Consider the following 22,477-nt stretch of genomic DNA (forward strand, 5'->3'; position numbering starts at 1 on the left):
CATACAACTAATGCCCTTGCCAATATCCAACATTCATCATACACTTCATACCGCTCCCAAGATTTTAAAGTGAATGAATCTATCTAGTCTCTAGCATTGTCACAGAACTTTCCACAAACACCTGGTGGGCACAAAAATTTACTTATCTTCCGAAAACCAAGTAAGAACATCCACTGTCACTAATGACCGTTCATATTACCGCACAAAGTAGTCCACCAATGGAACAGCCATACACTCTCCCCCGAAATCAAGCAATCAACTCTACTGCTCGACCATTCAACCCTTAAAGAAATCAAACTCTCCCAACTACAACTATTGAAATCAAACATATAATTTCCCAACCCAAATGATCGAAATTTTGATCACAATAAGCAATATAGGTTAATCGATTGACATACTTGGGAGTAAAACCGGAAAGTACCTCAGTTGATTTGTCGAATCGGCAAAGACACTCAATAGATCCACTGACCTTGATGAACTAGCTCTCATGAAGTTGATCTTTCTAAAGCCCCCCTTTATTATGGAGAGGGAGATATAAGAATAGTGCTGGAGACGAAGAAGAGAGATGAAGAGTTTTTCGTTTGTTGAGACACGAAGAGACTGTTGGTGGGTAACAATAGAAATAGTAAGGCAAATATACCCCTTTTCTATGTGGGTACGAGTTCGGGCTGAGGCCTGTTAGAATATCATGCCATGGCCCGCCTTTTTATGTTGCTGATCAGTTCTGTCACGAACTAATGCCTTGGCCTGAGAAGAGTTAAGCCATGGCCTCCTTTTTAACATTTCTGATCAGTTCTGCCACTGATTAATGCCTTGGCTTGAGAAGAGTTAAGCCATGGCATCTTCGAACTGTAAGATCAGAACTACTGTCTGTTTTAGATGTAGCAATTGGGATTGAAGAAAGGCTTCAGCTATTAAAATATAGGCTGCCAATGACTTGTGCCATGTTGCTAACGTAGTTGATTTTCTTAGAGACTCCCAACATGTTTCAACACAACATAAGAAAGTTAAAAAGAATTCTAAATATTTAAAAAAAAAAAAAAAAAAAAAAAAAACAAACTAAATAATAATTAAAATTTTTTTTTTTTTTAATAATGAAAATCAAAAGAAAAGAAAAGAGAGTTTAGAATGCTTGGGTTGCCTCCCAAGAAGCGCTTGTTTTAAAGTCTTCAGCTTGACTTTCTCTGAAATCACACCGGGTCTGCTAGAGTGATGGTGGATTTCTGACGATCACTTTCACCACCCCAGTAATGTTTAAGACGTTGCCCATTCACCTTGAAGATGTTCTTCGTGATTTCATTTTGAACTTCAACGGCTCCATGTGGATATGTTTTAATAACAATAAATGGCCCCGACCATCTTGATTTGAGCATACCCGGAAAAAGTTTCAAACGAGAGTTGAATAAGAGGACACGTTGTCCTAGCTCAAAATGTCTCTCCACTATCTTCTTGTCATGCCATCTTTTGATTTGCTCTTTGTAAAATTTGGCATTCTCGTAGGCTTGGAGACGGAACTCATCCATCTCATTGAGTTGTAGAAGGCGTTTTTCACCTGCGGCTCTTAAATCAAAATTTAAGTTCTTTATTGCCCAAAATGCCTTGTGTTCTAGTTCGACCGGGAGATGACACGCCTTACCAAAAACCAACCGATAAGGTGACATTCCAATTGGTGTTTTGTAGGCGGTCCGATAAGCCCATAATGCATCGTCTAATCGTTTGGACCAATCCTTGCGAGATGGGTTCACAGTCTTCTCTAGAATCCGCTTAATTTCCCTATTCGAAATCTCTACTTGACCACTAGTTTGCGGATGGTAGGCCGTAGCGATCTTATGAGTTACCCCATATCTAGTTAGAAGGGCTTCAAAATATTTATTGCAGAAGTGATTGCCTCCATCGCTGATTATTGCTCGAGGAGTGCCATAACGGGTAAAGATGTTTTTCCTCAAAAAGTTCAGCACCACCTTAGCATCATTCGTGGGCAATGCAGTCGCTTCTACCCATTTTGAGACATAATCGACTGCCACTAGAATGTAGAGATTATTATAGGAAGAGATGAAGGGGCCCATAAAATCAATTCCCCACACATCAAAGATTTCCACCTCCAGAATGTTATTGAGTGGCATCTCATGTCTCTTCGAAATATTACCAACCCTTTGGCATCGATCACATCTTGAGACAAAGAAATGCACATCTTTAAATAAGGTAGGCCAATAAAAACCTGATTGTAGCACCTTGGCTGCGGTTCTCTCTCCCCCAAAATGGCCTTCATATTCAGATGAATGACAATGTCGAAGTATGTCTTCAATTTCTTCTTTAGGAACACACCTCCTTATCATCTGATCTGCACATTGCTTGAACAAGAAAGGCTCGTCCCAAACATAATACTTGACATCATGCAAGAATTTTTTCTTTTGTTGAGAGCTTATCTCAGGAGGGAATACTTTGCTAACGATGAAGTTCACATAATCTGCATACCAAGGCAAGTTCTTTTGATTACAAGCAAATAGTTGTTCATCTGGGAATGACTCATTTATAATAGTCTCATCATTAACTTTCCCCCCATTATCTAGCCTTGAGAGATGGTCCGCCACTTGGTTTTCGGTCCCCTTTTTGTCCCGAATCTCTAAGTCAAACTCTTGTAACAAGAGCACCCACCGGATAAGTCGAGGTTTTGCATCTTTCTTGGCAATTAAATATTTGATAGCTGCATGATCAATAAAAACAATTACCTTTGTCCCGATGAGATATGCACGGAACTTATCAAATGCAAACACAACTGCTAGCAACTCCTTTTCAGTGGTGGCATAATTCAACTGTGCATCATTTAATGTCTTGCTAGCATAATATATAGTATGAAAATTTTGATTTTTTCGTTGGCCTAGAACCGCGCCAACAGCAAAATCGCTAGCATCACACATAAGCTCAAACGGGAGATTCCAATCTGGTGCAACAATGATGGGTGCTGACACTAATCTTGCTTTCAAGATTTGAAATGCCTCAAGACACTTTTCATCAAATTTGAAAACCATTTCTTTTTCCAACAAACTACAAAGCGGTTTAGAGATCTTCGAGAAGTCCTTAATAAAACGCCGATAGAATCCAGCGTGTCCAAGAAAGCTTCGAACACCCTTGACAGAAGATGGCGGTGGTAGTTTTTCTATAGTCTCGATTTTTGCTCTATCCACCTCGATTCCCTTACTTGATATTCGATGGCCGAGGACAATTCCTTCTTGTACCATGAAATGGCATTTCTCCCAATTCAACACAAGATTCATTTCTTCACATCTTTTGAGAACTAATGCCAAGTTCTCCAAGCAAATATCGAAAGAATCACCAAATACTGAGAAGTCATCCATGAATACCTCTATAAAATGCTCTACCATATCAGAAAAAATTGCCATCATACACCTTTGAAATGTTGCTGGTGCGTTGCATAGTCCGAAAGGCATCCTTCGAAATGCAAAAGTTCCGTAAGGACAGGTGAACGTTGTCTTCTCCTGATCTTCTGGTGCTATAGCAATCTGATTATATCCTGAATATCCATCCAGGAAACAATAATAGGAGTGTCCCGCTAGTCTATCAAGCATCTGATCAATGAATGGCAAGGGAAAATGATCTTTCCGAGTAGCTTTATTTAACTTCCGATAATCCATACAAACACGCCACCCAGTTACTGTCCTTGTTGGGATAAGCTCATTACTATCGTTCGTCACAACAGTCATTCCTCCCTTTTTCGGTACACATTGCACCGGACTCACCCATGAGCTATCAGAAATAGGATAAATTATGCCTGCATCAAGCCACTTGAGAATCTCCTTTTTTACCACTTCCTTCATAATTGGGTTAAGTCGACGTTGGTGCTCAATAGATGGCTTATGATCATCCTCCATAAGGATTTTGTGCATGCAAATAGAAGGACTAATCCCCTTTATATCCGCTATGGATCATCCCAACGCTTTCTTGTACTCTCGCAACACCCTTAATAACTTATCTTCTTGTTCAGGTTCAAGAGAAGCAGAAATAATAACCGGCAAAGAGGATGATTCACCAAGGAAAGCATGCCTCAAATGATTAGGAAGAGCCTTGAGCTCTAATGATGGCGGTTCTTGAATTGAAGGCTTCGAATGAGAACCCAATGATGGCATGTCTACCAATTCAAACTTTGGCTTAGAACGAGTGAATTTTGGCGTAGCCTCCAAGTAATTCACCAACTCTAAACTATCCTCATTGAATGCATTAATTATTGCTAATTCAAGCTGATCAAATGGGGATGTTTCTTCATGATTATGCTGAACACATGTGTCCACTACATCAATTTTATAGCAATCTTCAGGCTCTTCAGTTGGGAACTTCATAGCTTTGAAAACATTAAACTTCACCTCTTGATCTTGAACTCTCATAGTAAGCTCCCCTTTTTGCACATCAATAAGAGTTCTACCTGTGGCTAGGAATGGTCTACCAAGAATGATTGGAACATCCTTATCCTCCTCCATATCAAGAACAATAAAGTCCACAGGGAATATAAATTTGTCAACCTTAACAAGCACATCTTCTATTACCCCCCTTGGATACTTCAATGATCTATCTGCTAATTGGAGTGTTACAGTAGTAGGCCTGGCTTCTCCCAATCCCAATTTTTGAAATATAGACAGTGGCATTAGATTAATACTAGCTCCCAAATCACACAAAGCTCTACCAGAGAAGTGGTTACCTATTGTGCATGGTATAGTGAAGCTCCCTGGATCCTTAAGCTTTGCTGGAAGTTTCCTTTGAATGATAGCACTGCACTCTTCAGTCAAACCCACTGTTTCAAATTCACTCAATCGCCTCTTTTTAGTCAAAATATCTTTCAAAAACTTGGCATAACTTGGCATTTGCTCTAAAGCTTCAGCGAATGGGATATTAATATGCAACTTCTTGAAGATATTTAGAAACTTTGCAAATTGCTCGTCATGTTTTTGTTTCTTAAAACGTTGAGGAAATGGTGGGGGTGGGTTATAATGAGTAATATTTTCAAAGCCCGGCTTGTTATGATCTTGGTTTGTAGTTTCTTTCTCTTGCTCACCCTTCTCTTTAGAGACTGTTTCTTCTGCCACTAAAATATCTGGTTCCTTTGGTTCCTTGACAACATCATTCAACTCTTTTCCACTCCTCAATGTGATAGCATTGCAGTGCTCCTTACCATCTCTTTTTGGATTAGTCTCTGTATTGCTAGGCAAGGTTCCTTGAGGACGGTTGTTAATTGTTGAAGCAAGTTGACCCAATTGAATTTCCATATTGTGAATAGAAGCTGCTTGGCTTTGGAGTTGAGTTCTAGTCTCTGTCATGAACTGATTAGTGTTTGTCATGAACTGCTTAGTATCTGTCATGAACTGATTAGTGTTGGTTCCCATCTGATGTACTAGATCTTCCAAAGAAGGCTTCTTTTCTCTAGGGGGAGCTTGAGAATGATAGCCCGATTGAAACATGGGTTTTGTAGATGAAGAGGCCTCAACTTGATTGTTGTTACTCCAAGAGAAGTTCGGATGATTTTTCCAGCCCGGATTGTAGAAGTTAGAATATGGATTATTTTGTCTGTTACCAATAAAATTTAGAGACTCTTGGTTATTAGGGCACATATTTCCTGAATGATTGTCTCTACAAATCTCGCATGTAACAATAGGAGTTTGAATGACATGAACTCCAAATGAATCCAACTTCTTAGATAAAGAGGCCACTTGAGCAGTCAAAGCAGTAAAAGTATCTAATTCATGCACTCCTGCTGTTCTTCTTGGATTCATCCTCTCTGTATGGTACTGGAAGTTGTTAGAGGCCATCTCCTCTAATAAATTATACCCATCCTCAAATGTCTTCGCCATAAGAGATCCACCTGCTGCAGCATCAACAATCGTTTTAATAGATCCAACCAATCCATTGTAGAAAATTTGGATGATCAACCATTCCGGTAAAGCATGATGAGGACATCTCCGAAGTAAATCTTTGTACCTCTCCCAAGCTTCATAGAGAGATTCACTGTCTAACTGCACGAAAGTAGTAATATCATTCCTCAACTTTGCAGTTTTTGATGGTGGAAAATATTTAGCCAGGAACTTTTTCGCCAAGTCATCCCAAGTGGTAATAGATTCCCTTGGCAATGAGTTCAACCAATTCTTCGCCATATCCCTCAATGAGAATGGAAATAATCGCAGTCGGATGGCATCATCATCAACACCGTTATACTTAAACGTAGCACATATCTCTAGAAAATTAGCTAAATGTGCATTGGGGTCTTCAACCTGTGAACCCCCAAACTGAGATACTTGTACCATCTGAATAGTAGCCGGCTTGAGTTCAAAATTGTTGGCTTGTATCGTTGGACGACGAATACTAGTGTGAATCCCATCCATTAATGGAACAGCATAGTCCCGCATAGACTTAGGACCTTCATTACCATTAGTTTGGTCGGCCATTGTATGGTGTTGAGAAGCTTCTCGCTTATTCTTTCTATTTCTTCGACAAGTTTTCTCGATCTCAAGATCAAAAGGAACAAGTTCCGAATTTCCCGTACTACGCATACACTAGCCAAACACCTACAAAATAAAGAAAAGTTTGGTCTAAAATCAAATATGATTGAATTAATATTAACAAAAAGATTAATAAATTAGTCCCCGGCAGCGGCGCCAAAAACTTGTTGTCTAAATTTACGCACGCAAGTATACGTATCGAAACAAGTAATAAAGTGATAAGAAAGTATCGTTCCCACGAAGACTAAATACCAATCTATTGCTAATTACCAATTTATCTCACTCTAATTTTATCCAAACAAAAGTAAAAATAGGAATTAAAACTAAACAAGAAAACTAATAGAGAAAATAAACTTGCAGATTTAAAATCAATGAATGATAAAATCTAGGTTTATAATTTCCCCAAACAATCCACTTGATTTAATTCTCCTTCCCTCTATGATAAATTAATCCACTATGGTTGTCATCCAAGAACACTAAATTCTCTACAAGCCTCTTCCGATGGTCATGTAAAAATACCCTTCTAGACTAATTCCCTATATGCCTATGAGAATCAAATCAAGAAGAATTCATTAAGAATAAGTTCTCATAAGGAATGCACATGCAACCTGAGTATATTCCTATCTCAAATTAGCATATGTTAATCTATCTAGGTCATGAACACAAAATAACTCTGCCGATATTATTAGGGTTCACCAAATCAATTCAATTAATGATCAGTTAATCAAATCGCATTAAACATTGGATAGAATAAACAATCACATGTGGGATCATAGAAGAAAGAAAGAAAACTAATCAAATATCATGAATGGGTTCCATTATAACCCTAGAATAGAAATTAGTTCTTCATTGAAAAGAAAACAAAATCACAAAAGTATTTAGCCATTCTTAGATTACAAAATTAAGAGAAGAGTTAAAGTTAAAGAAGATAAAACTCAAGAGCCGATCTCCAATTCCTGTCCTCCTTCTCAATCTTCTGCCTCCAAGAAAAACCCCAAAACTTTTGTTTTTAAATAAGGGTTAAACTTTCCTATTTATAGATATGGAGTCATTAGGGTTTAAGAGTCCCAAAATCCGTCTCTAATTGGGTCACCACAAATTAACGTGTAAAGCTGGAAACGTAAGCAGGCCATGGCCTCCCAATATATCATGCCGCGGCTTGTACTTTTATATTTCTGTTATGCCATTCTTGAATTCCCGCCGCGGCCTAGTTTTCTATCAAGCTGCGGCTTGAAGACTTTTTAGCTTGTATGCTTAGCTTCCTTCTTCCGAGAGTGAACCAATTTGGAGTCAGAATTTCTCCTAAACGTATGCACCTAGCCCAATGTTCCATATTGTTCCTAATCTGTAAAATAAGCATAAAAATCAAATAAAAACATATAATCACATAAAAAGTATAAAACTAGCTAAACTTAAATAAAAACAACGAAAAGACTCTAAAATTAACAAAATATTATATTTAAAAGTGGTTAATTCGTAGGTATAAAACCTACTCATCACCTATAATACATTTATTCTTTAAATCAAATATCTATTATATATTATTTCCCAAAATCGTCATTGGACCCACATATTTATTATATCCTCTATCGTCTCAACATCAATACCTATTATCTTTATGAGAGTAAAAAATAAAAATGAAATCATATTCAATCACTAATGGATAAATTATTGGTTAATTCATTGATTCACTTATTTATTTGACTAATCCACATTTGGTGAATTGTACGATGATTTTTTTTGGGGGTTGAAAAATTGAGAGAGTTTTGTGACTGCGTCAAAAATTTATTTTGATCTCCAAAACCAATCATCTTCAACAACAAGGTAAATATTTTCATCCGCATTTTCAACTTTGAGATTTTGTCTTCTTCAATCTTCACACTTAAAGAAAAATATTTAACTTTCTAGTACAAAAATCAAAGGTTTCTTCAAGACATTGAAGACTATGATTTTAACCTGGCCTCATTTTCGACATCAAGTCAAGAGCCCTTCATTATATCTCAAAAAATAGTCACTTTTAACTTTATGGTAACGTTTTTTTTACAATGAATGTTTTTTCTCTTCAACCTTCAAACATCAAGAATGAGATAGGATTTCTAGAGAAATTTAGGAAGTTTTATTGGTAGAAAGATCAGGATTTATTGAAGATGGTTATACCTAACGTCATCTTCAACCTCTACTAAAAAACCCTTGATTATATCTCAAAATCGATCATCGTCCTTTAGTGTAAGGTTTTTACCTTTGTTTCTGTCCTCTAATGTCTCTCCTCTTTAACCTTCAAACATCAAGAAAAAGATTAGATTTTTAGAGAAGCACAAGTCTTTTTTCTTTTTGGGTAAAAATATCAAGGGATTCTATAAGACATTGAAGATAATGGGTTTAAAATGATTTCAATGGGAATCTTTAATTACTCTAATGGAAATTATTTGCTAACCATCATTTGCATTGATGAACCTAACAACAACATAGAGGAAACTGAATTTATGAGATGACCATCGTTAGCATTTAGCCCTTGCTGATAAAAAATCCTAGCTCCGCCTTTCCTTAGTGGCATCTAAAATCATGATTTGTTTCTATAGGATTGTAGAGGAAAATTTTGTATGAATTTTGAAAAGAAAAAACAATTATTTTATTTTTCTTTTTTAATTTTTTATATTTTGAATTCTAATTTTAAATTTAGGAGTTCCATGGAAGATTAGTAGCCATTCATTTCCGAAACCTTGGATGACACTAAAAAAAAAAAATTGGATCTGAAATTTTCCATTAAATCTAAAGGGCTGTCGTGGTGGATTAGCAATGTTCTAATCCATTTGTGCAATAACAACACTTAGTAAGACTTAAAATCTTACTAAATTGGTAAAGAAAGTGTTTTTCATTTTAAAAATTATTAGTATTTTCTATTTAAAGAAAAAAAAAAACCACAAAAAGCAAATCGAGCTTTCTAGGCCACAAGTAGAGACTCCCGGAGGTTGTGGAAGGTTCGCTTATTTTTTGACCGTTAAAAACTAAAACCATGGAAGGATCGTTGTCGCGATGAGATCTCGAATCCTCTTTCCTTTACTATAAATAACGGATCCATCCTTGCGTTAGTTACTCGAGTTTCGATTCAATCATTCTGAAAAGCTTAGCCAAAAACAACCAATTTTCGATTTACTTCTTTGTCTCATCTTCAATTTCGATTTAAGCAAAATCCAAACATGTCGATCATTCCAAGCATCTTTGACGGAAGGAGAAGCAACGTTTTCGATCCATTCTCTCTAGACATTTGGGATCCATTCCAGGATTTCCCCTTCACACTCTCTACCTCTCGTCCTCAATCATCTAAAGACACAGCACAATTGGCCAACACTCGCATCGACTGGAAGGAGACACCCGAAGCTCATGTGTTTAAGGCAGATCTTCCTGGGATTAAGAAGGAAGAAGTGAAGGTAGAAGTTGAGGAAGGAAGAGTTCTACAGATAAGTGGAGAAAGAAAGATGGAAAAGGAGGAGAAGAACGATACGTGGCACAGAGTCGAACGCAGCAGTGGGAAATTTCTCCGTAGATTTAGATTGCCAGAGAATGCGAAGGTGGATCAAGTAAAGGCTTCTATGGAGAATGGGGTTCTCACTGTTACTGTTCCCAAGGAGGAGGTGATGAAGAAACCTGATGTGAAGGCCATTGACATCTCTGGCTAATTGAATACTATATGAGGAAGTGAATGTGTTAGGATGTTCTCTGTAATGGTCTTACTGGTTTTGTGGTGAATGTGATCTTGTGTTTTGTCTTTATAAAAGACATGTTATTATTATAAAAATAATAATATTTTCTAATTTTCTTTATCCAGTCTTAAGAGAGAGATGATACTTACCTTTGCTCTTTCTATTAGAAATATCTACCCTTCATAAATTCATAAATCTTCTTTGTTAAATTTTAGCAGATTGGAGCAATTTTGTTTTGGTGCAAGTGCATTATTTAGTAGACCCACTAAGAGGACTTTATTAGTGAAACCTCAATTCAAACCAATCCCAGAAATGTCTTACAAAAGGTTTCATTAATTCAATTCTCTGGAATTCATGGATCAATACAAATTATACAATGGGATCATTGAAGATACCCATTCGTGAATTGAATTCCAAATTCCTTATATATTTACTAGAAGTTGAATCCACATAGAGAACAGATATGTTTTTTGATGTCACAAGATGAGCCCAAGGACCCTTAATAAATTAAGGTGAAATCCATACTCTTTCAAATCTATGCGGGAGAAATTACTCAAAAATCAAACTTACAAAGGGTAAGGGCAAAAAAAAATTGATCATCATTTTATTGAATGGTAAAGGTAAGCGAAAAAAGTAAGATATTTAGGAGTTGAATCCACATATAGAACCGATACGTTTAGTATGCTAAGTTTTTCCTAGCCTTATTGTACGTTTCATTTTATTTTTTGTAAAAGCAGAGCTAAGAAAAAGTTTAACTGGTGGTTAACATTTGAAAGAAACTAAGATATATTAAGAAAAGTTGAGTTTTACTCTTAGAAACTCTTTTTCTATTAATTTGTATACCTAGTTTGACAATCAGAGACTATTTAGCTTACAGTTCATGTCTATAGGCAAAACAATTGATTAGAGAACGAGACTCATTGGAAATGAAACATTATTGTCAAAAACATGAATCTCAATTGAATGTGTGATAAAAAATCATTGAAGGTACTTAAGCAAACTTTTGATGAGGCATCCAAATTGCAAGAGGAAATTGGTTAAAATTATATTTATATATATATATATATATATAATATATATATATATATATATATATATATATATATATATATATATGGAAATTAAGCAAGGGTTAGGCCGACCGCCAACCAGAAAAGCCCATAGGCTTACAATCTTTCGTAGGCATGCCAATTGACATCCTTTCTAACAATCTCTTTGAGCTCACTTGGGAAAACATCATAAGTAAAAAACTATGCTACCATTGGTATTAAGGAAGGAGGCTAGGTAGTCCACTACATAGTTACATTTGTTGTGGTTTGTGGAGCCTGATGGTATTGGTCAACAAAGAGATACTATAATTCAAGCCCCTCCTTCATGTTTTTCGTAATTTCACTAATATTATGTAAATTCCTAGGTAGGTGTCCTGGGGTATTTATATTTCTTGGTTTTTGGTGAAAGAGTGTAATCCGTAACTGTGAGTTTTCTTTTCATAGTGGAATTGGTGTAATCCGTGGACGTATCTCAATCTAGAAGAAATCACGTAAAATCTCTGTGTTTCTTTGTTTGATTGCACCTTGTCTTTATTTTTTTTATTCGTTTTCTTGTTTCGATTACACATGATTTCTTAACAACTTTCTTGATAACAAAAATTTAGATTTATCTCGTCAAATTTTTCCATAATTCTTTAATTTGTTTGACCAACTTGATCATCTTCCAAGGGGTGCCACACTCACCTTTGATGCAACTAACAACCACTTTAGAATCGATTATAACCAACATCTTCTTTATGTTGACATTAATAGCCAATCTCAGCCCTTTCTGCAAAACTTCTAGCTCCTGCACCAAAACTAATTTGGCTCGAGTATTGACAACCATCCGCAAAAAAAGATTCCTTCGTGGTAGAAGTTCCTTCTACCCCTCTGCTTGGTCTCACCAAACCATCAGAATTTATCATGAAGTATCCTTCAGGTGGTCTCACCCAACTGTAGTATGTAGGAGCCTTGTTACTGAATTCAACTTCAATGTTCGTAGAGCTCATCAAATAATCTTCAATGTTCCAAGATATTTTGAAATGCATGAAGATCACATTTTTCTAGATTTTTATTTTATTTTATTTATGTTGATGAATAATTTCATTTACTTGCGGTATAAAATATTTTCCACCTAACCCCTTTAAAGAATGACTTTGTTTTCTAGAAAGGTAAACTTCTAATATTATGTTGCTAGAGAGCTAGATAATTGATTACCTTTGCCCCCCAAAACTAAAAACCAATTGAGAAACACTTTCCTTTACTAACATAATAAAATGTCAAATCTAAGGATTATTGATTTCAAATGGATTATCAGATTCGCAATCGAGTACCAATTCCCTCTAGATTTTATGGAAAAACTCAGTTCCAAAATATATATGGTCAAGTTCTATAGACATCGTGCTTTGTCCTATATGGGCTAAAAGTTTCAGAAGGAGATGATTTTTTTGTGAGGATGATCTCTATGGTGAGGGGATCATCCTCAATAAAAACCATCCCATTCTAAAATTGGTAACCCCATTTTACAAGTTGAAGAATCATGGATCATTCATTTTTACCTTTAGTTTGTAACCACTTTTCATAGGATTAGAAGTTTTGTGAGGATGATCTCCTCACCATAGAGGTCATCGGAGATCATCCTCACAAATATTAGCCCATTCTGAAATCTTTTTGTCATATAGGACAAAACGTTGTCTACAAAACGCTAATGTGTGTGTGTGTGTGTGTGCATATTTACAAAAAATTCTTCTTTCGACTTGGTCGAAGGTTTTGAAAATGGACAACTACTGAATTTCCTCTAAACTCCTAAATTTAAAATTAAAATTTAACAGTGAAAAATATTTTTTTTTAGTTCTTTTTGAAAAGTTCATTGAACTTTGTCCTCTACATTCTTGTGGCATAACTAGGGCTTAAAAAGGGGCAGGTTCGGGTTGGATCCAAGTATATTCATATCCAAATCTGATTTTTTTTTTTATATCCGGATCTTGTTATCCAAACTATTTTTCTTTTACTAAAGTTGTATGTGGATCCTCACCAAATTACTTGATTCAGGTCAAATAATTTCGGATCGTTCAACATTTTTTTTTCTATATTTCTTTTCTAATTGAAATATCATTTAATTTTACCATTATAATTCTTTTATTTTATAAGAATTCATATTATATTAAAGCATTAGAAGAGAACGATATATTAAAAGATATAAAAATATAATTTTCAAAGCAATACATCGTTTGGATCTATGCGGATGTAGGGATGGATTTGTATCCGACTCGGGTCAAGGACATCAACCATTTTTTTTTTTTTTTTTATGCGGATGTACTTCGAGGAACCAAACCTGTTAAATTCAGATTTGGATCACTCGGATTTCAAATAAAATCTGATCCATTTTATGCCCTACTTACTCAAGCCAATTTCCTAAAATTAATTTAAAAGTTATTTTAGAAAAAATATTTGACCACTTTAAAAATATATTTTATATTTAATATGTAGCCGCACTTATGGAGAGAAAGAATCAACAACCCCCGGCTACGATGAGGAATAAATCTTCCCATCTAAGTCGTTCATTTGATAATCGTTAGATACTAGAATTTAATTATCAAAGAGCTTGACTAACTTGACACTAAGATTTCAACTGGCATCAAAAAGCATGATTCGGTGCCATGGGTAGTAGAGGAAAAAGTTGTATGAACTTTGAAAAGAAAAAAAATATAATGTTTCACCGTTGAATTTTATTTTCAAAATTTGTGGAAGTTTGATAGCCATACATTTCCAAAACCTAGGATAAATCCTCAAAAAAATCTATAAATTTTTTTTTTTTTTTGAGGATATGAATTTTTTCATGAAATCTAGAGGTTTGTGTTAGTGGATTTCCAATGGGGTAATCCATTTGTGAAAAAAAGACCTTAGTAAAACTTAAAATCTTACTAAGTCAGTAAGAAAAGTGTTTTTACTTTAAAAATTATTAGCATTTTTTTATTTTTAATTTTTTAAAATAGAAACACAAAAGGCACATCGAACTTTCTAGGCCACAAGTAAAGACTACCGGAATTCGTTAACACTTAAAATCAGGGAAGGGTCGAGATGAGATCTCGAATCTTCTTTCCTTTACTATAAATAACGGATCCATCCTTGCGTTAGGTATTCGAGTATCGATTCAATCATTCTGAAAAGCTTAGCCAAAAGCAACCAATTTTCGATTTACTTCTCTGTCTCATCTTCAATTTCGATTTCAGCAAAATCCAAACATGTCGATCATTCCAAGCATCTTTGGCGGAAGGAGAAGCAACGTTTTCGATCCATTCTCTCTAGACATTTGGGATCCATTCCAGGATTTTCCCTTCACACTCTCTACCTCTCATCCTCATTCATCCAACGAGACATCACAAATCGCCAACACACGCATCGATTGGAAGGAGACACCCGAAGCTCATGTGTTTAAGGCAGATCTTCCTGGGATTAAGAAGGAAGAAGTGAAGGTAGAAGTTGAAGAAGGAAGAGTTCTACAGATAAGTGGCGAGAGAAACATAGAAAAGGAGGAGAAGAATGATACGTGGCACAGAGTCGAACGCAGCAGTGGAAAATTCCTCCGTAGATTTAGATTGCCAGAGAATGCGAAGGTGGATCAAGTAAAGGCTTCTATGGAAAATGGGGTTCTTACTGTTACTGTTCCAAAGGAGGAGGTGAAGAAACCTGATGTCAAGGCGATTGAGATCTCTGGCTAATTGACTATCATTTGAGAAATTTAATGTGTTAGGATGGTCTGTTTGTAATGGTTTTAGTGGTTTCGTTGTGAATGTGATCTTGTGTCTTGTGTTGAAGACCTGTTATACTTTAGTAATAAAGGTAATAGTTTCTAATTTTGCAGAATTGTTCTGATTCTAACCTTATCCCTGATTTCAATCTCTTTTTCATTTAATTTTTTCTATCTAATTTGACAATCAGAGATTATTTAGCTTACTGTTGATATCTATAGGCTAAGTAATTGATTAGAGAAGAAGACTCATTAGAAATGTAACACTATTGTCAAAAGAGTCGTGATAATATGATTCGCCATGTGGAATACTCAAATGACTCCATGACGAGAAAAGTTCGGGTACCATAGACTTGTTTGCCTAGGGATACACAAATACAATTACTTATAAAAAGTGCATCTCGAGGCATACAGATCTACAATTTCTAAACTTGTCCACATCACAGAGTCCATCATGGAGTCATTTGACTATGCCATCTGGCGAGTCCTATTATCAGGACTCTTGTCAAAGACATGAATCTCAGAATAGTGTGATAAAAAATCATTAAAACGTACTTCATAAAACTTTTAATGAGTCCTCAAATTGCATGAGAAAATTGGTGAAAAATATTTTTTAGAAAAAAGTTTTAGATATTTTGATGTGCATGAATGTCACATTTGTTTGATTTTGATATTTAACACCCAAACCCTTTAAGAGAATGACTTTGTTTCTTTTTTTCTTTTTTTTTTTTTAAAAGAAAGGTGAACTTCTAATATTGTAATGTAAGAGAGTTAGATAATTGATCACCTTTGCCCCTCATCTTTTTTTCTTAGTAAGGTTTCAAATTTAAGAATTGTTGAGTTCAAATGGATTATAGATTATCAAATTAGCAATCCAGCACCACATTCCAATAGACTATGGAAAAACTCACTTCCCAAAAAAAAAAAAAAAAAGTTTGGACTTGATCTAAGTTTTGAAAAAGGACCACTACTGAATTTCAGCTGAACTTCTAAATTTAAAATAGAAGTTAAACAGTGAAAAATAATCTTTTTTAAGTTTTTTTTTTAAAGTTCATATAATTTTATCCTCTACATCCCTGTGGCATCGGATCATGTTCTTGGATGTCACAAGATGAGCTCAACAACCTATAGTAAGATTAGAAATCTAACTAAGGCTAGACTTATTCATAAGCTTAAATGGGTCAAATTCGGGCCGAATTGAGTATATCCATATCCAAAATCCTCGGATCCTATCAATTAAAACATATCCAAACTATTTTTCTTTCACTAAATCCATAATCGGATCCGATTTGACTTGATCGAATTACTTGATTCGGCTTGAATAATTTTGGATTGTTCAATATTTTTGTTGTTGCTATATTTCTTTCTTAATTGCTATATCATTCTATTTGACCATTATAGTTCTTTTATTTAATAAGAATTCATGTTTCATTAAAGAAGTAAAAGAAAGATATCTTGAAAAATATAAAAATATAATTTTCAAAATAATATATAATTCAGATCTAAGCGGATATAGGATGGATCTGTATCCATGTGGCATCGGATCATGTTTTTGAAGCCAACATCTAGTCAAAAGTCCTTCATTATATCTTAAAAAATAGTCATTTTTAACCTTATGGTAAGGTTTTTTTTACAATGAATGTTTTTCCTCTTCCACCTTCAAACATCAAGAATGAGAGAGGATTTCTAGAGAGATTCATGAACTTTTATTGGTAGAAAGATTAGGGTTCTTACAAGATATCGAAGATGGTTATACCTGACGTCATCTTCAACCTCTACTCAAAATCAAACATCTTCAACCTTAGTGTAAGGTTTTTACCTTCGTTTTTGGCCTTCAATGTCTTTCATTTTTAACCTTCAAACATCAAGAATAAGATCAAATTTTTAAAGATGAATAAGTTTTTTTCTTTTTGGATAGAAATATCAATAATTCTACAAGACATTAAAGATGATGGATTTAAAATGATTTCAGTTCAATTACTCTTATGGAAATTATTTTGCCAACCATTGTTTAAAGTAACGAAACTAACAATTATATAGAGGAAATTGAATTTATCAAACAATCGTCGTTAGCACTTAGCCCCCATTGACCAAAAATCCTGGCTCTGCCCCTACTTGGTGGAATCCAAAATCATGATTTGATGCCACCATTATTGTAGAGGAAAAAATTATATTAACTTTGAAAAGAAAAAAATTCAATTTTTTTTTTTTAAATTTCATGGTTGAATTTTAATTTTAAGTTTAGGAGATTCGTATAAGTTTGGTAGCCATCCATTTCAAAAACCTAAAATGAAGTTAAACAAAAAGATTGGATCTGAATTTTTTCATGAAATCTACAACGATGTGGTGGTGAATTACCAATGTGGTAATCCATTTACGCAAAAATGACCCTTAAGTAACTCTTAAAATCTTACAAATTAGTAAGAAAAGTGTTTTTTATTTTAAAAAAATATTAAATTTTTTTAAAAATAAAATAGAAAAGCGCATCGAACTTTCAACGCCATAAGGGCACAAGGCTCGAGGGAGTAGAGAATCCCGGACGTTGTAGAAGTTTCGCTAATTTGTTACCAGTTAGAACCTAAAAGCAGGGAAGGATCCAGATGACTTCTCGAATCCTCTTTCCTTTTCTATAAATAACGGATCCATTCTTGCTTTAGGTACTCGACTACAGATTCAATCTTTCTGAAAAGTTTAGCCAAAAGCAACCAATTTTCGATTTACATCTCTTTGTCATCTTCAATTTCAATTTCATAATTCGATTTTAACAAAATCCAAACATGTCGATCATTCCAAGCATCTTTGGTGGAAGGAGGAGCAACGTTTTCGATCCATTCTCTTTAGACATTTGGGATCCAATCCAGGATTTCCCCTTCACCCTCTCTACCTCTAGTCCTCATTCATCCAACGAGACAACACAAATCACCAACACTCGCATCGATTGGAAGGAAACACCAGAAGCCCATGTGTTTAAGGCAGATCTTCCAGGGATCAAGAAGGAAGAAGTGAAGGTAGAAGTTGAAGAAGGAAGAGTTTTACAGATAAGTGGAGAGAGGAGCAAAGAACATGAAGAGAAGAATGACAAGTGGCATCGTGTGGAGCGTAGCAGTGGGAAATTCATCCGACGATTCAGATTGCCAGAGAATGCAAAGGTGGATCAAGTGAAGGCTTCTATGGAGAATGGAGTTTTGACAGTCACTGTTCCAAAGGAGGAGGTGAAGAAACCTGATGTCAAGGCGATTGAAATTTCAGGCTAAGACAGAGATGGAAAAAAACAAGAAGAAATTAATTAGTTAAAGATAAATGTGAGAGTGTCTCAGTCTGTGTGTAATGGCCTTGGCCTAGTGGTGAATGTGATCTTGTGTTTTGTGTTGAACGTCTGACATTAATCAATAAAATAACATTTACTAGTTTTAATAGATCTGCAAAAATATGTATCTGTACCATGCCTGCCTAAATTCAGTTATTAGGTAATAAATTAAGAGTTTGTAAATCAAAAGAATGTGAAATCGTTAAAAGATTCTAAAGATGTCAAAAGAAACAGCACTGATCGTGAATTTAGTTCACTTAGGCCCGGGAATGCAAAACGTGTTTACGGTAATTTCTATTTGTGAGAATTTCCATCCTATTGCGGTTGAGATGCTTGATGGTAATAAGCAGAAATCTCACAGAACTTTCCAGGTGCTTGGTTGTCAAAGGGGAATGCAAAAAAATAATAATAATAATTTTTTTTCATGATTTAACCCCCATTTAATTAAAAAAAATGTATTTACAAAAATAAAAAATAACAGTACCTAGGGGTGTCAATGCATAGCCGAAATCCGAATCCATATTCGAATATCGGATTCGGATAGTTCTAAATATCCGATAGAGTTTCGAATACAGATTTCAATATCGATAATTCGAATTCGATAATATCCAATCCGAAAAGAATAATAAATAAATATTATTTTATTTTATTTTTTAAATAATGAATTTTTTTTTTTTCGTTTAGGGTTAGAAGTTAGAACTTCTGTTCTATCGAACACTCGAACCATTACAGACCTCAGCCCATCGCCATCGCCCATCACTCCTCATCGTCTTCAAGACTTCAACGATCTCAACCCCTCGCATAGTCGCACTCACGACTTCACTGTCGGAAACTCTCTCAACAACTCAACTCGACAGGCGACAAGTCGACAACCCCTCACGGTCACGACCTCACCATCGGAATCTATCTCAGCGGCTCAGCCCCTCATCTCCTCACGACCTCACCTCTTCGGCTCTTCCTCACGACGGCACGATCTCAACCCCTCGCTGTCACGGCCTTACCTTTGGCATCAACATCAGAATCCCTCTCTCCCTCTCTGAAAGCTCTTAACGACATCGTCGATTAGAACTTGTTGCTGGTAAGAGCTTCCCTCATGCAGATCTTGGAAAGCTGCTTTCCATGGCAAATTTTGTAGTCCCTGTGTATTGTTTCCTCGCCATGTTGCTATGCTCTGATAGTGATACCACCTCTAATGTAGCCCAAATTTGCAATCAATAGCAACCCAAAGAAGTGTTAAACAAGAACAAAATTAGATAGAAAAGCAAGGAAGAAAAAAAAAAAAACTCCATGATTGGAAACCTTGCCCACAAAGTATATAAATGGCTTAACCTTCTGTAATTTACCAAAACAAATTTTTTACTTCTTTATTTTATAAAAAATATATGCTCTATAATGACCCACAATATTCTCTTTTATAATGGTAAAGACGACCCCTAAATCCTAATCCAATTAGAAGACCAACAGTCTAGTTAAAATAATAAAGAATTCCTAAGTTACAAAGAGTCTTGCATACATCGACTCAAATTTTAAATATAATATTTTTTCAAAGACTTTACCAAATTGATTTATTTATCTCTGATTTATTTGCTTGTGTTTGTTTGTTTTTTTTTTTTTAATAGAATTTCAGCTTTACTGTTCTCATATTTGACTGAACCATAGAAAGGGAAAACCAAAAGGGATTTAGGGCTCGACTTAAATCAATAAATATTCAATCAAGCTCCAATTGAAGTTCCGTTTGACTTCCAAAGGTTAAAAAAATGTATTTCTTCAATAAATTCCAAGAAGCTTCATTTCTTCAAATTTCATACTTTCTGATTATGTTTTTGTTAAATATGTGATTTTTCGTTTAATTGATGATCCATAAAAATTTGCTCTAATTGATAGTTGGATTTCATTTTTTCTATTTTTTTCATGAGCCTTGATCCCAACTCTATAGAAATAGGTTCACTACCATTTTGTTAATTAGTAGTTTAAATTTTTTGTGTTTTGTTAGATCTTCGAGTTAAGAGATGATCGAAGCTTCATTTCTTCATGTTTAGATATTTCTGATTATGTTTTTGTTTGATGATTCAATTAGTAATCTAAATAGCTAAGTAGGATATACATGTTGTTAGTATTTTGTAGGGTATAAAGAAAATGTCTGATCCATTAGGTAATACAACTCCTAGTGTTGCATCTGCCCCTTCTTCTGTGATTGGTGATGATTATAATGATGATGAGCATACAAATAATATGGTTCCATTAACCGATAGTATAGATGAAACATCTTTAAAAACTAAAAGTTGGAAAAGAAGGTCAAAAGTATGGTTAGAATTTAATGAAAAGAAATTGGGGGATGAGAGCATTCAAGCAATTTGTGTATATTGTAAGAAGGCATTTGACGGTTCTAGTTCAAAAGGAACTTCACATTTGATGAATCATATAAAGACATGTATGAGAAAATCAAATAAAGATGTCAAACAATAATTGTTGTCTGTTATAAAATCTAGTAAACAACACTTAAAATTGACAAATTGGAAGTATGATCCTGAAAAAAGTAAAATGAATTTTGCAAAGATGATTGCGAAGCATGATTACCTCTTTAGTATGGGTGAGCACGAGTATTTTCAGTTATTCGTCAATGGCGTTAATCCCATGGTTAAGTTATATTCCAGAAATACAAGACGGACTGATTTAATGAAAGTTTATAACGAGATGAAAATTGGGTTACAAGACTTGCTTGATCAACTATCTTTTCAATGTAGTCTTACAACAGATCTATGGACATCTGATCATCAAGAACTCAATTATTTTTACCTGACTTGTCATTACATAGACAATGATTGAAAATTGAATAAGAAAATCATATCTTTTGAATTAATTCAAAGTTCACATTCTGGGGAAGCTTTGAGTGGATTTATCAAATCAAAAGTACTAGATTGGAATCTTGATAAAAAGATATTTTCAATCACAGTTAATAATGCATCTAATAATAATGTAATGACAAGAGATCTCAAAGATTGGTTATGCTCTAAAAGGATGTTAGCACTTAATGGTGACTTGTTTTATATAAGATGTAGTGCTCACATTCTAATTTTAATTGTTCAAGATGGACTAAAAGAGATCGATGGAATTTTGAATAAGATTTAAGCATGTGTAAAGTTCGTAAAATCTTTTGCATCTAAAGGTAAAAAATTTTCAAGTGCATTGGCCCATACTAAGTTGACTGGAAAAGGGATGTCCAGGGATGTGCCAAACAGATGAAATTCTACCTATTTGATGCTTGATAGTGTTTTGGCCGTACGTACAACATATGAACAATTAGCAGAGTTGGCTCTTAATTACAAATGTTTACCATCTTCAGAAGAATGGGAAGTAGGGAGAGTTATTTGTCACTGTTTGAGAGTATTTTATGATACGACTCTTCATTTCTTAGGAGTCAAATATCCAACAATTAACTTATATTTTAAAGGTGTATGTGATATTTATGATAACATCATTCAATGACTTGTCTCTAAGCATGATTATGTACTTCAAATGACCTTCAAAATGATTAAAAATTTTGACAAATATTGGAGTAGTAGCAACTTATTGATAAGCATTGGTATGGTTCTTGATCCATGTTGTAAAATGGAGTTCATTGAGTTTGTGTTTTCTAGAATTTATGGGGAAGATGCTGACATGCACATCAATAAAGTTAAGAAATTAATGAATGAATTATACTCCAAGTATGTCATTTCAGATGATTCTTGTACTGATTTAGCTAGTGGTTCGATTGGAGGTGGTTTTGGTATAGTTGATGATGGAAGTTCTAATACTGGGAACTCAATGATGCAAGAAGAATTCAAGAAATTTATCCAAAAACATTCTCAAAATTTACACTAAGTTTAGAAGACAAAGTTGGATAATTATTTAGATGAAGGTTTATTTCCACTGGGAGAAGATGAAAAGAGTTTTGATATATTACTTTGGTGGAAAAGTAATGGTCTGAAGTTTCCTACACTTTCAAGGATGGCTCGTAATAACTTGGTGGTTCCAATATCTACTGTAGCATCGAAATCAGCATTCAGTAGTGGTGGTAAAATAATCACTGAATCCCATTCTTCGTTGAATTCTTAAGTTGTGGATGCCTTGGTTTGTGTAAAAGATTGGTTGCCATCCCTTAAGGGTAAATAATACAATTGTTATATTTTATTAAATTTATATTT

The 22,477-nt window shown here is 34.7% G+C and overlaps 5 protein-coding genes and 1 non-coding gene across 6 annotated transcripts; 5 read left to right on the forward strand and 1 right to left on the reverse strand.

The window, feature by feature from the left end:
* Positions 1–3,944: 3,944 nt before the first annotated feature.
* LOC147386150 (uncharacterized) lies at positions 3,945–6,554 on the reverse strand. The gene has a single exon (XM_086423303.1). It carries the CDS (start codon positions 6,552–6,554, stop codon positions 3,945–3,947), a length of 2,610 nt encoding a protein of 869 aa, XP_086279429.1.
* On the forward strand, positions 5,947–6,053 carry LOC147386151 (small nucleolar RNA R71). Its single transcript, XR_015172363.1, has one exon. It is a non-coding gene; the product is annotated as a small nucleolar RNA R71 (small nucleolar RNA).
* Positions 6,555–9,491: 2,937 nt separating the features above from the next.
* On the forward strand, positions 9,492–10,328 carry LOC147386152 (17.3 kDa class I heat shock protein-like). Its single transcript, XM_086424264.1, has one exon. It carries the CDS (start codon positions 9,701–9,703, stop codon positions 10,178–10,180), a length of 480 nt encoding a protein of 159 aa, XP_086280390.1. The 5' UTR covers positions 9,492–9,700; the 3' UTR covers positions 10,181–10,328.
* Positions 10,329–14,326: 3,998 nt separating this feature from the next.
* LOC147386153 (17.3 kDa class I heat shock protein-like) lies at positions 14,327–15,099 on the forward strand. The gene has a single exon (XM_086424125.1). It carries the CDS (start codon positions 14,478–14,480, stop codon positions 14,952–14,954), a length of 477 nt encoding a protein of 158 aa, XP_086280251.1. The 5' UTR covers positions 14,327–14,477; the 3' UTR covers positions 14,955–15,099.
* A 2,470-nt stretch (positions 15,100–17,569) lies between these two features.
* Positions 17,570–18,397, forward strand: LOC147386154 (17.3 kDa class I heat shock protein-like). Its single transcript, XM_086424178.1, has one exon. The coding sequence runs from the start codon at positions 17,761–17,763 to the stop codon at positions 18,235–18,237; it is 477 nt and encodes a 158-aa protein (XP_086280304.1). The 5' UTR covers positions 17,570–17,760; the 3' UTR covers positions 18,238–18,397.
* Positions 18,398–21,818: 3,421 nt separating this feature from the next.
* On the forward strand, positions 21,819–22,388 carry LOC147386155 (zinc finger BED domain-containing protein RICESLEEPER 2-like). The gene is made up of 2 exons (XM_086423304.1): positions 21,819–22,064; positions 22,161–22,388. The coding sequence occupies exons 1-2, from the start codon at positions 21,819–21,821 to the stop codon at positions 22,386–22,388; spliced, it is 474 nt and encodes a 157-aa protein (XP_086279430.1).
* Positions 22,389–22,477: the final 89 nt, after the last annotated feature.

Source organism: Akebia trifoliata, chromosome 14 (genome assembly GCF_017979445.1).
Source record: "Akebia trifoliata isolate Shusen 1 chromosome 14, ASM1797944v1, whole genome shotgun sequence".
Taxonomy (NCBI): Eukaryota; Viridiplantae; Streptophyta; class Magnoliopsida; order Ranunculales; family Lardizabalaceae; genus Akebia; species Akebia trifoliata.